The 15,440-nt window shown below is 42.4% G+C and overlaps 1 protein-coding gene across 5 annotated transcripts in view; it reads right to left on the bottom strand.

The window, feature by feature from the left end:
* SYNE2 (spectrin repeat containing nuclear envelope protein 2) overlaps positions 1 to 15,440 on the bottom strand; it is a 231,822-nt gene that overhangs the window by 28,510 nt on the left and 187,872 nt on the right. For all 5 annotated transcript variants that reach the window (XM_075614879.1, XM_075614877.1, XM_075614874.1 and 2 more), the window contains 10 exons: positions 14,408 to 14,587; positions 13,757 to 13,891; positions 12,529 to 12,683; positions 11,827 to 11,974; positions 10,432 to 10,526; positions 9,473 to 9,707; positions 8,060 to 8,254; positions 6,159 to 6,284; positions 5,466 to 5,621; positions 3,708 to 3,866 (listed from right to left, as the gene is read on the bottom strand). In XM_075614879.1, the coding sequence (XP_075470994.1) occupies positions 3,708 to 3,866; positions 5,466 to 5,621; positions 6,159 to 6,284; positions 8,060 to 8,254; positions 9,473 to 9,707; positions 10,432 to 10,526; positions 11,827 to 11,974; positions 12,529 to 12,683; positions 13,757 to 13,891; positions 14,408 to 14,587 (1,584 nt within the window). The remainder of the gene's footprint in view (positions 1 to 3,707; positions 3,867 to 5,465; positions 5,622 to 6,158; positions 6,285 to 8,059; positions 8,255 to 9,472; positions 9,708 to 10,431; positions 10,527 to 11,826; positions 11,975 to 12,528; positions 12,684 to 13,756; positions 13,892 to 14,407; positions 14,588 to 15,440) is intronic.

The raw sequence follows: 15,440 nt of genomic DNA, 5'->3' as shown, positions 1-15,440 counted from the left end.
GCACAAGGCTAGTTTTGTAGGCATCTCCCCTGCCAACTAACAGGTCACCTTAACCAGGACTGACCGAGCAGCGACTTCTTCGTTACACTCTCCTGGTTTCGAAACAGAGATACTCAAACGTTTCCTTATCGTGGGCAACAAGCGAGCGGAGGATCGCCTCACTTAGCTTAGATAGGCTGATCACTATAATTATTTATTTATACGATACTGCGGCTCACTCTAAAATAAAACGGGTCCATCACCAATGCTGGCAGTAATGGACTAGTGACCACCACAGAAGTATCCGGGTACCATCAGTGCTCGTCTAGGGACAATAGTTTGAGAAACTAGTCTTATAAAGTAACAAGGTAAACTAATGAAGATCTTCTGTTGTAATTATGGGGGGGGGGACTCAGAACTAGAGAAGATACTTGAAGGATTTGGTACTTAAGAGGGGCCGGTCTGACTCGAAGCTACAATAGGTAAAGTAACACCGTTTGGATTTTTGTAACAAACTTAAGAAGAGAAATCCATGCAATATCCCACGTGTTTTTAATTTTTTTTAAAATAAAATCAGTTCTGTAGTATTAGGGAGATAGCGGGATATTAAAGAGAATAAACCCGAGTAGTAGGGAGCTAGCGGGATAAAGATTAGATAATACTGCATTTGAAAAAAATTATTATTCAACTATTAATGCCATTTTTAACAAGCTTTAATATACTGAGCATCCTTTGATTTCTATAGCAGGTTTTAGCCCACCTCCCCAGCAGTGCAAGATCTTTGCAACACTTTCCTGTTTATGATTATTTGTTGCAAATGTTCCCAGCAATTTGAGCTGTAAACTGTAACAATAGGCAATGTTACAAGGATACATTGTAGCTGCTGAGTTAGGATGCAAATAGAAGAGAGAAATGGCAGAGCAAACCGAAACATCCAAAAAAGAGAATTTAAAAGGAAAGTGCGTTATCCATAAAGTTTTAATGGTCATGGAGGGAAAAAAGGCAAGGCATTACCCTACCAACATGTTTCGTGCTACACAGATACACAAGGCATTGCTAAAGAGCTCTACATTGGGGTGATTATTAGCATTTGGTTCCTGGACATTCTTGAGTGCCATCTACGCTGGTTTACCAACTAGGATACCACACCCAGTACCCTGCCACAATTAATACCATACCCCAGACCTCACATGGGAACTATCATCTTCATATCATTATTACTACAGCTGTTAACAGTTTTTAGCACCACGCATTATACTTTTGCTTAGCTGCTGAGTTACACTGACTGAAGGATTGAATGGAACTGAAAGGCGGCCATTAAGTGAACCCAGGGAAGCAGGATCTTTGCTTATCAATCGCAGCAGAACAAATCGATCGGCAGCTTAGGGAATTAGTTTTCAACAAAGGTAATCATATATTAAAACATTTTTTTTAAAGTGCTGCTTGGATTGCCTCTTTAAAGCTAAATTAAAGATATTACACAGCGTTTACTACCATAACGGTAGTAAGGGGGAAAGCAGAAATGGAGAGGAGTTGTAATTTCTGTTTGTATGCTGAATTTACAGTACTTTTACGTTAAATTACAGGAGAATTTACAATTTTAAAGTTGTTCATATAGTGTGTTTTACTTGACAGACACACAGACACACAGACAAACACAATCAGAGCCGCCAACAGAAATCATGGGGCCCAGGACAAATGAAAAGAGCAGCCCCCCCCCCCTACCCATAGCGCACCTACCACAGAAAAACAAATTTTAGCGTACAACTTTTACTTAACCCCCCAATACATATAAAAATACACCCCCCCCCCCCAATACATGTAAAAATACAACCCCAATAATAAAACGCTGCACCCGGTGCCGGGTCTCTCGGCAGCGCCGGAATTCAGCTGGGCTAAGCTTCCGCCTCGCCGGCGTGAGAGGGAGGCCCGGCGCACACACGAGCAGCCATTGTGGGACTTAGAGGTGCCTGCAGCGGGGCAGGGCCGGCAGCAACTGCTGTGACCTGCAGCCGGGCCACTGCCACCGCCAGCCCCCCACAGTCCCTCCAGCCGCCGGGCTACCGCCACCCACCGGCCCCTCGCAGTCCCGCCACCCACCGTCCCCCCCGCAGTTTCGCCAGCTGCCGGGCCCCCGCCACCATCCCCCCGCAGTCCCGCCAGCCGCTGGGCCCCCGCCAAATCGCCAGCCACTGGCCCCCCCCCCACCACCACACCGCCCTCCCCCCTGCAGCCACCGGCCCAACCTGTGATAATCCCCAAGGCAAGCCTGATTTGTAGATGTATTGGGGGGGTTAAGTATAAGTTAAGCACTAAAAAAATATTTCTGTGGTAGGTGCGCTATGGGTTGGGGGGGGGGGGTCTGCTCCTTTCATTTGTCCTGGGCCCCATGATTTCTGTTGGCGGTCCTGATCTCACACACAATCACACTCCCCCACACACAATCCCCCACACACACAATCCCACACACACACAATCCCACACAAATACACACACACAATCCCACACACACACAATCACTCACAATCACACAATCCCAAAGACACACAATCCCACACACACACACACACAATCACACACACAATCCCCCCTCCCACACACACACAATCACACCCACTCACAATCCCACAAAAATACACACACAATCCCACACACACACAATCACTCACAATCACACAATCCCACACACACACAATCCCCCCTCACACACACAATCCCACACACACACACAATCCCACCCCACCCCCCTCTCCCTGCACTCACACACAGACACATTTCCCCTCTCCCTGCATCAGATCAGAAACTATCTGATTGGTTACAGCCTGTCACATGGTGAGACCGTGTCTGTAAAAATCAAATTCTACTGACTACAGATATTAATGTCTCTCCGTCGCCCCTACTATAAGCGCATGCTACAGATTCAATGCATTTGTTTTGAAGTGACGTCGCGTTGCTGTCGCCGGCACTATAAGCGCAGCCTAAGTTTGCCCATTAAGGCTGAGTCCCCGCTGGCGTTGAGCGCGCTAATGCTTAGAGCATGAGCGCCGGGTGTCCTGCAACTTGCGCACGCGCGGGTGAGACGAGGGGGGGGGGGAGCAATTGCGGGCTGAGCAAGCAGGAAAGTTTAAAAATTTTATTTACAAAAACGCAGATATGTATATATAATGCATATATATATATATATATTTATAAATAAATGTAAATACAACTGTATGCTCATCTGCATGTCTTAGGCAGGTCTGCAACCCCGCCTTTCCCCATTATCACCCAGCACACAGCACTTCCACTGCAGCAAGGGATTCTGGGAAATGACATGCAAATGAGCACACAGTGCCACTTTTTGCTTCAAAAAACATTTTTAACATGGTTCCCTATAGGCTTAAGCTTGCTGCATGGTCACAGCTTTGTGCACAGCCAGGGTTAAGGTGCATACCCAGAAAACCCACCCACAGACAGCTGTTTCGACCTTAATGGGTCTCATCAGTGTGGGGTTGATTAACTGGGTATGCAGAGAAGCTAAAGGATGGGGTTTACCATAATACTGAGTTAAGTTATGGTGAGTAAAAAAAGTGACAAAAACCCTCCACAGCAAAGCAAATATGCAAATGTAAATACAACTATATATATATATATATATATATATGCAAGTAACCGCGCCAAGCGCCGCCCGCTCAGCGAGCTCAGCGCCAGTGGGGACTCAGCCCAAGTCCCTGTTTTCTCCCATTTACCTTCTGTAGTTTCTCTATCATTTCCTCGATGTTCACATCTGCAGTTTGCAACACTTTGCTCTCCATGTGTGTCAGCCATTCGCACAACTCTTTGTTCTTCTCATTAAACACATTCCAGGCATTGAGTCTGTCTTCTATCTCCTGTTTCCGCATGGACACCTACACCAGCAGGGGAGTAGTTGTCAGTATATCCATCAGCAATGAAAAATACAATAATAATTAAAAAATTTAATTAAAAAAACATGCACTTCTGAACAACAAGGATTAGCATATCCCTACCCAAATCAGAACTCAACCCCCCCCCCCCTCCCCGGCCCTCTACAACCACCAGTATATAGAGCAGGAAGGGCAGTCGCCAATCCAACCCCTGAGTGGCAGACTGAGGAGTGAAGAGCCGATTGTCACCGCCGCAAGCAGGAAAGCAAAATAAGGATAAAACACTAAATTGAGTAGCCATGGCATCTCTTGATAACCTACCCCACCCCTTCCCATTTATATACTGTTTTAATATGTTTTTCGATTGCCCATTAACTTTTATGTCACCATCTTGATTGTCCAATACTGCCAAGCTACAGAGTATTGTACAGTATGTTGATGTCTTATTGATAAATAATACAATCTGGTCAGTGGAAATTCACTAAGGCCAGTTGCTGTGTCACGCGCTCGATCCAGGGCTAACCGTCATTTAACCGTCAATGGCAGTTAACACCAAATCAGGTGCGTTACCCAGCAACAGGCCTTAGCGAATCTTCCCTTATAGGAATAGGATTATGTTAACAGTGATGGACAAATCCCGGGCATCTGGTCGCTCAGTGACTATGCCTACCCCTACTCTCATTTCTGCCAGTGCACCCAACTTGTGGCAGGGGAGGTGTGCGTGTCACAAATACACACTGACACCACAGAGCTGTGTGCCGTCCGTCACAGTCAGGGGGGGGTAGGGGGGGAGGGGTAGGGAGGGTTGTCCATTCCTGTGTTAACATCATAATATTAGTACCATAATGTCCGGAGTAAAATGTTATGCTCTATAAATGCATTGCTAACTAAGTTAACACTGCAGGCCCAATCAGCACAGAAGATGTTAATCTAAGTAAACAAATCCATTTAACCTGCTTTGTCACTGCCATCGTTTGCACGTTATTCTCTCGTATATAAAAGTATATGATTTTGCAAGAATTTTTTTACAAGACAACAAACATGCAAAAAAATACTATTATAAAGAGAAAGTACTTCATGTAAAACCCTCTAGCAGGAGGTAATGCTAAATTGAAACCATACACCTTGTTATCAAGTGAAGCTAGCAACACATATCAACCGTCTCTACCTCTCACACAAACATTGCATTGAACGCCTTCAGACAGCGAGATAAGAAACGCAGTCATTCTGTATACGTTATGCAAGTTCTACTCAACTTATTTAGTCTAGTCAATCAATACAATCACGGTTTACACCAAGTTATCATTATGAACTAAATATAAACACATTTTAAAACACACTAGTCTTATTAATAAGACACACAAGATGCACCGAAACAATTATTACTGTATATGTTTTAACACGTTAACATTGCAGCGTCCATGTAATACATTGTAACAAAGCTGAGAAACCGTTCCCAAAAATACTGCTGTTGCAAGACAAATCTATTTAAATATTTATTCCAAACGTTCTATTATTAGCACGGGTTGACGTTTTAAGAAGGCCAAGCCAAATACACATTGTAACCAGTAACGCAAACTTTACGCCGACGATGTAACTTACCCTAAGACACAGCTCTTCCCACTGTCGGTGCAAAGCTTCTACTTGTTTTTTTAGAACCATTCCATCCTCTGCAATCATATAATGTGATAACTCCGTCTTCATGTTATTTAGATCTTTCAGACTCTCATTCCACTCTCCCAGCGATTCCTCCAGCTCCTGCATTGGAACAGAGGCGACAAATCCTTCCACTTCAGCTCCGGCTTTTTACAAACCTGTTTAATCTTCTGATTGGTCAGTGGGGGAGGGGTGGATAGGAAGGGGGCTGGGTGTTTACACATGCATGCAGCTTTAAGGATAACACAGTGAAGCTATGGGACAATACCCTGATATTCAGCTGCCCTACTGGTCATCTGAACCAAGGCCACTAATAGCCTGGCTTTTCACAATACAACGGGCGCTGCAGGCCCCTTCTGGACCTGAAAGGGTGAGGACAAAAAAAAAAGCAACTGCACTGCTAGTTAAGAACAAAATGTATCTTTATCTATGCTACAGGAACAGAATAACTAGTATTTCTTATAAAAAGTAAATCAACTTGTATTTATGTAAAATTCAGCGAGTTGATATATGAATATAAATATATATTTTTGGGCACCTGATGAAGGGGTTAAACCCTACAAAGCAGAAGTAGCATGCAGAGCAGCAGCTGTTAATAGATTAATGATTACATGTACGGATGTGAGGTCAGCAAAATACCTTGGTGTGTTCTTTTGACTTTTGTAGCGCCTCGTGTAGCTGGGGGAGTGGGACATCTACTCTCACCTTCTGGTCAGAAAGCTTCTTCCGTATGTCCTCAACCTTCCGCTCAAAATCCTGCCACTTCTTAACAAGAGCAATAAAAAGGGAGTTTATAGAGCCTATCACGATAAAATCGGTAAAAATGAAAATACTGATATGCTCAACATTTCAACAGTAATAACACTGGTTTATTTGATTACTCTACAAAGAAATTTTTTGACTTTTGCTGAAAATGTATGTAAAGCCTTTCCATGTATTGCAGGTACCTCGAGCACAATCTAGAATTACATATGCAGCTCAACCCCCTTATAACGCTGCGCTTGGGGTCCAAAGAATCACATCGCGCTATAAGCGGATCGCGTTTGAAATAACGTACAATTGTATGCATTGTACAATAAAGTATTTAAGACACCAATAATCGTGTTGTAAAGTATTCATAAATACAAAAATTGGAAGCCGCGCTTGCATCGCGTTATAAGCGGATTCGCGTTGTAACGGATCGCGTTATAATGGGGTTGAGCTGTACATATATTCTTCCTTTATCAGGCTTTGGAACAACTTATACTTGACATTCCCAAAAATGCTTGCTGGAGCACGAGGCTTTCATAACATTGAGGAAGAATCCACCATTTTGACCTGTTTTTATTTCTTAGTAATGCTTCAGTATGAGACATAAACATACAAAAAAATGCATATCCCTCTTAAACCCTTATTCTGTATGGCAGAGGCGCGCAAACGTTCCCCCTGTCTAACCCCCCTCCCCCCCATCCCTACCATGTCTCCGGCGTCAAATGAAGTGCGGGGTCGCGTGACGTCATGTTGCCATGGCAACGCATCACCAGAGACAAGGTAAGTGACGTTACAGAGGCCTCACATGAGCCCCCGGCATTTAATTTAAATGCCTTGAGGAAGAGTGCGGGGCCTCTGTATCCGCTGCGCCCCCCAGTTTGTGCACCCCTTATTCTGTAAGGTGTGATAGCGCACATGACGTGCTATTGCATTGGCTTTAATGGGGCTTTTGATGCGATACCACATCATCTGCGCTATCACACCTTACAGCAGGGGTGCGCAAAGTGGGGGGTGCTAGATTTTCTGGGGGGGTGGCTCGGCTGTTACAGAGGCCCAGCGCTTCCCCGAAGGCATTTAAAATAAATGCCAGGGATCGCGTGAGACCTCTATCAATTTATTTTGCTCGTTTCCTCACCCCTTGAACCTCCTGACCGAGAGCTTTAAGAAAGGGTTACAGAGAACGATGAGAAGTTAGGACAAAGTTACATATTATATTGTGACGTGTCATGTTTTGTGTGTGGGACTGTCACTTTTTCCTCTTTTGTCTGCGGCAAAACTCCTCGCAGTGTCCGAGTTGGTGTAAATCTCGGATTTGCATGACAGGTAAGAAGCTTGATTACAAATTCCTTGTATCTGATGTTACATCTTGTAGTACTTCAGAATACTTTGATACATAACCTTATAAGAGAACAATTGTGGAGCAATGCTGGGTATCGTGCACGATGTGGCAGTTATCGCTCTGCTGCATTATGCATTGATGACTCCCTGGCCAAAGACCCACTGGCCAAAGACTCACTGGCCAAGCCCTACTGCACACCTGTAATATCCACAAACTCTTCCATGCACCAACAAAAAAAGGGCATTTCCCATGGTTGGCAGGCTCTCAGCAGTAAGCAGCAGTAGATTTGCTTTGCTATACCAATAACAAGGGATCTTTCAATGGGCTAGAAGTGGCACTATGAAATATGATCACCCTTCCTAGATCTTCCATTAATTCTGTATGCATTAGTGAAAGAAAAATACACCTTTACAAATCTTAAAACAAGGTTTGGTCATCAGGCCATGTGTACCTGAACAGTGATGTTTAGTTGGGTCAGAATAACATCCAGTTGAAGCTGCACACTCTCCCATTGCTTCTCAAGTTGGGAGAGATCAGTTTGCAAAGCTCCCTCTGCGCCCGGATCAGCGATTGAAAGTAAGTCTTTGCAATTACCCACAGTTGTAGAGTAACTGGCTCGCCGTCTCTTGAGTACTCGTTCCTTGTGCTGCCACGGAAAATACAGCCACAAGTAACACTTTAATTTCCAACATATTTACCAATATGCCAGATTACACAAATTACATCAAGGGTATACACAGTGACACAATTAGGCAGCTGAATTAACGAAAACGCAAACTGCGTGGCGTAGCTCCAGAAGTAACATTTCATTCTAACCGTTCTTGTCCTCCCTCCCACTTTGTATTGCGCTGTGGAATGTTGGCGCCATACAAATACAAGATAATAATTAGCACATCGTCTACTAGTTAAGAGTTCTAGTTAAATATTTTTATTTGACCCCCATCACCGCTACTTGTTCATATCAATCCTTGCTCTGCAAAACACTACCTAACCTAGTCACTGCCAAATGAATACATTTAAATCTTCTAATAAAACACTTTGCCTTTAAAAAATTTTTATTTAAAATGTCAATGCCAACGATAAAAATCCAAATTACCCTCCAGATACTCGTCCAAAATAAAAAAGTACAATCATGAAGAAGTCAGCCATGTACTTTCCAGGAAACAAATAGTTAATCGTTATCGTGTTAAGGTCAGAAATGTCAACCTCGGCGAGATGTATCCAGGAGTCGGTGCCAGTTATGGGGCAGTGAACTATTTGCTATTTGTGGCAACATAAACAGTGGCCTCTAGAAAAGTGTGTGCTTATTGTGTAAGCCAGGGGTGCTCAACTCCAGTCCTCATGACCCCCCAACAGGTCAGGTTTTCAGGATATCCCAGCTTCAGCACAGGTGGCGCAATCAGTCCCCACTTCAGCACAGGGGGCTCAATCAGAGGCTCAGTCTTGACTGAGCCTCTGATTGAGTCACCTGTGCTGAAGCGGGGACTGATTGCGCCAACTGTGCTGAAGCTGGGACTGATTGAGCGACCTGTGCTGAAGCGTGGGATATCCTGAAAACCTGACCTGTTGGGCGGGGTGAGGGCTTGAAGACTGGTGTTCAGCACCCCTGGTGTGAGCCTCATTGCCACTCATGCCGACCCCTCGGGCAGTCAAAGGCTCAACTTGTTTCCTACAATAAACATTTTTATATAGGAAGTTCGAAACAGATAATTGTCAAATAAGATGAAAAAAAAAAAATTTTAAACAAAATTGTGGAGAGAAACTTGGTGAAGTCTTTTAAAAGAAGTCATATAAAGTACGTGGGAAACTTCATTTGACAAGTATGGAATTAAACGAAGGCAAGATGCATCTTGTTGAAGCTTACCTTGAAATCGTGGATGAGCTTCCTTGTTTGGTAAAGACTGTGACATTTCTCGCTGTTCACGCTGGCCACTGCATTTTGGATTCCCACAAGGCACTTTGCAAGCCTTTGCTTGGACACATTTAAATACCACCACTGCTTTAAGAATCCATTTATCTCTCGCTTTCTTTGCTGAACCAGCCGGATCACTTTCTGCCATTTTTCTTTTAAAGCCGCGAGCCGCAAAATGAACTCGGTTCTATGGAAGAAAACACGTTTATTGCCCATATGCAAGCCTGTTAGTTTACCATCCTATTTGCATTGGATTGTATGTCTTTATTTATACAGCGCCAAAAGTGTACTCAGCGCTTCACAAGGAATACAGTACAGGGAATTATAATAATACAATAAGCACAGCAAAATCAGACAATAGGAAAGGAAATCCCTGCCCCGTAGAGCTTACAATCTAAGAGGTTTGATGGGGAATTTACAGAGACAGCAGGTGAGGGAATAAGTGCTGTAGATGGCAGTGCTTGGTCACAATGGGAGATAGGAGTGACTGGGTGTGGGACAATAGCCATGAGTGCAGGCTATTGGGATGTTTGATTTGTGGGGCGAGTTTTAAGGTTTGTCAGTATTAATTCAGAAGTTTAACACCATTTACAGGGGAAGAGATGGCAGGGAGGCGTGGGTGAGATCAGGTGTGTATGTCTGGGTATGTGTGTATTTCGTATGCGCTGGAAGAAGCTGTCCGCTTTAGAATATTGCGTTGTAACATCAGCTATCAGTTTCTGATGAACAGTGATCCACATTAAATTACCCGCTGCTTTCCCAAAGATACTTCCGCTGAAGAGTTAGTGGCAGCCAACAAACTCACAGATCTATTTAACAGAAACTTGGTATGTGCCACGTAAAGCTAAATTTCGGCGTGAGATAGCTGTTCCAACTTATATGGTTTTACCTAGAAATAGAGGTTGGTTTACCTGTTTTCTTCCTCTCCCGCTTCCAATATAGACAATGCTTTTGTCACAAAAGAAGGTAATATTTGTTCATTTATAGCGATTTCAGCTTGAAGCCTCTGAAAATGGGGGGAAAAAAAGTACATGGCGCATGAATATCTACAACAACATGACCCCCTATGACAGGGATCTTCAGCTGGTCGCTCGCGGGACAAGTATACGCCCCGTGAAGGGCTTCGACGTGTCCCTTAGACATGCTGCTCCGGCTCATTTCAAAGCTGCTCAGGCAGCCAAGTGCAGCTTTCCGCACTGAACCTCACGTGTAGGTTAAGGTAATGTAACTATATATGGTACAGCTGTGCGAAATGTTTGCAAAATGTTGAAATCTAGTCATTGTAAAGTCTTTAAATGTATCTGAAATCAGATTACAATAAGCTTGAAGCCCTTCTACGCCTAAATCTTTGCTGATCTGTCCCTTTTGGAGAACATGCTGACGAGCCCGGCTCGCACATTTCTGATGGTTGGAAGGGGAAGAAGGAGGAGAAAACTAAAGGAAATCATTAATTTTGGGTTGTTAAGAGCCAATTCACAAATCAGCCCCAGTTACCTGCAAAATAGGATTTGTGGCATTATTCCTTTCCATTCTATATAACCTCCTAACAAAAGCAGAGCTATATAGCGTATTGACTTGTACTGTATCTTATGGTATTATTATTATTATTTTTAATATGGCACCAACAGCACGTCATAAAAATAATTGAGGATGCAGTACAGGGAACAATAATATAAATATGGAAAAGTGCATAAGACATACTGGTAAACATTTGGGTGATCAGTGTTCTGCCACGAAGCTTACCATCCATTTCAGAGTGTTGCGGTGCTATTTGGAGAACTTGAAAAGCTTTTTGAACATATGTTCAGAAATATTAACATAAGCGGAGTGCTTCCACTTCACCGCAACTCCAATAGATGCTGCAGAGTTGATTTGCATGTTTACAGCACTACTGTGAACAATATGAACACAGAGAATCTTGTAGCAGCTGAATGTCGCATATTGTGCTGTAATTACACTGTATGGACTTTATAGGTGGAAGATTTCTTGCTACAAAACCAGTGTACTAATGAGGCAAGGAACATCAACCACGTTCTTAAAAAAGAAACCCAATTGTTTTGAACTGAATTTATTGGGGGTTTTTTAACCACAAGTGTACCAATGAAAATGTGATACACATCGTCAAAAAGTCTGCAAACAGGTTTTGTGTCCGTCTCCTGCCTGCAAAAAACATAGCCTCAGATCTGCCAAGGAAGACAAAACATTACCAGTTCTCAGAAAAAAGAGAATTTGATGCACAACTCACTAAAATGACATCCAGCTCATGATTTCTTATTGTCGCTGTAATGGAGTCAGAAAGCTAGTACCTCATAAATCTGCTGCTGCTTCTTTAGTGCTTCAAATGTTCCTGCAATTCCCACCGTCAGGCTGTTCTCCATTTTTTCCAGAGATTGCACCCAGGTTTTATAATTTTGAACAAAGTTATTTTTTTCCAGTTGAACCATCTGCTGCTCCCTGTAACAAACAAATGGTTAAGGTTGATTAGTTTGTTAACTACATATTAATAACATTACATGAAATGATTTATATGGTAACTAGCAGTCTCTGCGGGATGTAATTTGTAGAATTTTATAGTGCTTATGTACCCATTTTAAATGGTAATCTTTGAAGTCATTTATAATAATTCATTAAGACACAGAGAGCGTGAGATAATGGTTAATTATCAATACAGTATACATTGCAATCCAACAAAGAATATACTGAGAGGATACAACAACAAAGAAGCTTAGAATGAAGTGGTTTAATCAGTTGAACAGGTTGGTTAGTTATACTGTAGGTGTGGCTGGATAGGTTTGGAAAATTGCGTGTTTTGTGTAATTTAGTATAACTAAACCTCCTTCTGTAAAATGACATATACTAATTGGTTATGTCATGTAGCTGGCACTTCTATTCCCTTCCTTATTAAAGTGATGTACAGAAGGGCCATTTTCCTGGTCCTGGGCTAACTCTTACTCTATTCAAACACAGTGTTTATGAGACAAGATGTTCAGCCTGGGTTTGGGTCTGACCTGCATTCTTCCAAAGCAGTTGCTGCCGTCTGAGCCCACATGCGATTTAGGTTCTGTAGCATCTTTAACATGTGGTCGTCAAGTGGAAGTGTGAAACTCTCCTCGTTTAAACGCTCAATGTCGGGGGAAAGTTCACTGAGCTCCAACAGTTGACACTGAAAATAAATAAAAAATGGTCATATACATTCATGTAGGGATGCACAAATTTTTACGTCATGCCCCACTTTTCCTATGTGCAATTAGTAGCGCTGCCTTCAAACGACAGCGAAACGAAGGCCGATCACGCACGATGCTCTGTATGTGCCGCGCCTGCTAAATGGCGCCCTCTATAGAAAAAGTCATGCCCCACAGTTTGCACACCCCTGCATTAATGTATTATTAGTCTCAGCTATCACTGCCGTTATTTATAAGGGATTGCTCAAGTTCTACGTTATGTATTCATGACATCATTCATAAACCATAATGATTGATAATGGCTATCACACTTTAATGAATACCCCACATAAAAAGAAACTGAGAGTTTGAATAAGTAACTCCACATTAGAGATGCAATACAGGTTTCATTTATTGTTTTTATATGTTTTTTATTACTGGATTGATGCAGGGCGTCACCGAAGCTTAACTGTATTAATATCAGTACCGGGGACCCCCTGCTTCTAGAGAGATACATACCTCCGTAGGTGCTGCCGGTATCTCTGTGGAGTTTAAAATGTCTTGGTCACGCGGGCCAATAGGAAGCAGCACCGCATAACGCCATGGCTTCCTATTGGCCCACGTGACGCGGGATATTTAAACACCGCCCTTTCGTTAGACACACAGTTCCCTGGCTACATAGATACCGGCAACGCTATGGAGGTATGCATGGAAGCAGGGGGTCCCCGGAGCTGAAATTAATGCATTTGAGCTCTGGAGACCCCCTGCTTCAATCTCGTAATCAAAAAATAAATAAAAAAACAATACATTAAATCTGTATTGCTGCTTTAATGTGTACAGCAAATAAAAATACCACTTCAGCTAAACAGTTCAGACAGGTCTGTAACTCTGCTTTTCACCATTATCTCTTGGCATACAGCGCTTCCCCTGCAGCGTGGGATCCTGGGTAATGACATGCAAATGAGTACACAGTAACTCATCATTCTAATATGTAGGTTATCTGTAGGCTGCTCATCCTGATTACAGTCACTGTATATTACACACTTTGAAAAGAAGAGCTAGATTGTATATTCACCTTGACTACGTCAGATTTATCATCTTTTTCTTTTCTCGACAAGCACACTTTGTCCAGAACGTCACCCGATGATTTCACGCGAGCTTGAAGGGTTTCTAGGTCAGTCTTGAAAGCGTCGCCTTGATGCATAATAAACTGCAAGAATCATTTAAAATCTATAATATAGTCTTTTTTCATAATAGTTGAGAAACAACTAAATTGTACAGAACATATTCCACCATCAAGGACAAACCTCATGAAATAGTCTAATTGACGACAAAAACTTTGATCTAAATGTTCCTCTCAATTTATTAGACACTAATACTCTAGGAGGGAAAATCTTACCTACAGCATCCGAATATCTGAGATTACTATTTTATTGTGTAGCTGGGTTATTTGCCTTTTGTCTCCCATATTGTAATGTGCTCCAAAATATACTAGCAACCGATCAACAAATCAAATGACTAATAAAGGCTAAAAATCTATAACTAGCTGCCCTAGAAAGATTCAATTCACCCCATCTTATTTGAAGATTTAAAATGTAGGGGAAAAAACATGTTAATTCCATTGAGGTTTAACGAACATGGCTTCATAATATTTAGATCGAAATAACTTGTTTCATGATTTGACTGCACTATACAATTGTAACACACAAGATCATTCGTACCATACCTCCAGTTCTGTAGCTTTGTCAGAAACGGTCTTTTCCAAACGAGCTATTCTGTGGGAAGAACTCAGCCTCTCAGAGAGAAGGATTTCGGATGCAGCAGCATCTTGCTGCATCACTTTGTCTGCCAGCTCAGAAACCTGCCCCAAATGGCTCTTGAGTTCCCGAAGACATAGTTGCAGTTCCTAAAAAGAATAGAAAGACAACAAAATAAAAAAGAATGTATTAATCATCTCGCTATCGTACATTTGGGGTTCCTGAACTGTACACTGCTTCTTGTTTTTCACAACTCACAACACAGATTTATTATAAATACACACTGCATTGCTTTTAGAATTTACAGACCCTTTATCCACATACCTTACGCCTTTTTTTCCAGCATTTCTACTCTTCTCGCATTGCTCTTAGGAGTTCATTCCTACAGTATTCAATTCTTTCGGACCATGGTGGGGTCCTGGCCCCCTGACTCACCCTGAGCTCTCCACAAACAATAAAATAGGGTGACTTGTGTTGACATACAGTATACATGTGTGCCAACTGTTGCCCTCGGATTTACAAAAACTGAACTGTTTAGCTGAGCTGTTACTCCCCATCTGTGCCATCGTTTCATTTACTGTGGCAACATTTTGTAATCTTTGACACCCAAATACAAATATGCACAGTGCATATGATTAACTTATTTCTGCTCTTTATTCTTTCCAATGAGTATGGACTGTTATACAGTAAAATTGCCCAAATACTGTGATTTACAGTACAAGAACGTGGTGTTAAACAGTATACTATGTTGCTCAAATAAAACCGAGACACACAATAGACTAAAACTGGCTTAAATCTGATGATCAAGATGTAATCTTGATTGTGCCTTTGAGTTGGGAAAATCCAGTCGGTCAGCAATTAGTTTGCAATATGGGAATTCATAGTCTGCTGTGACATCTGGGTATAACAGTTGAGATAATTCCAGCATCCAGCACAGAGAAGACTGGCACAAATACCAGAAGAAAGATTAGACAATATGATTGGAGCTTTCAGGAAAACAAA

The sequence above is a fragment of the Ascaphus truei genome, chromosome 9 (assembly GCF_040206685.1).
Source record: "Ascaphus truei isolate aAscTru1 chromosome 9, aAscTru1.hap1, whole genome shotgun sequence".
NCBI lineage: Eukaryota > Metazoa > Chordata > Amphibia > Anura > Ascaphidae > Ascaphus > Ascaphus truei.
The sequence above is the reverse complement of the archived record's forward strand: the minus strand, read 5'-3'. Positions and strand labels throughout refer to the sequence as shown.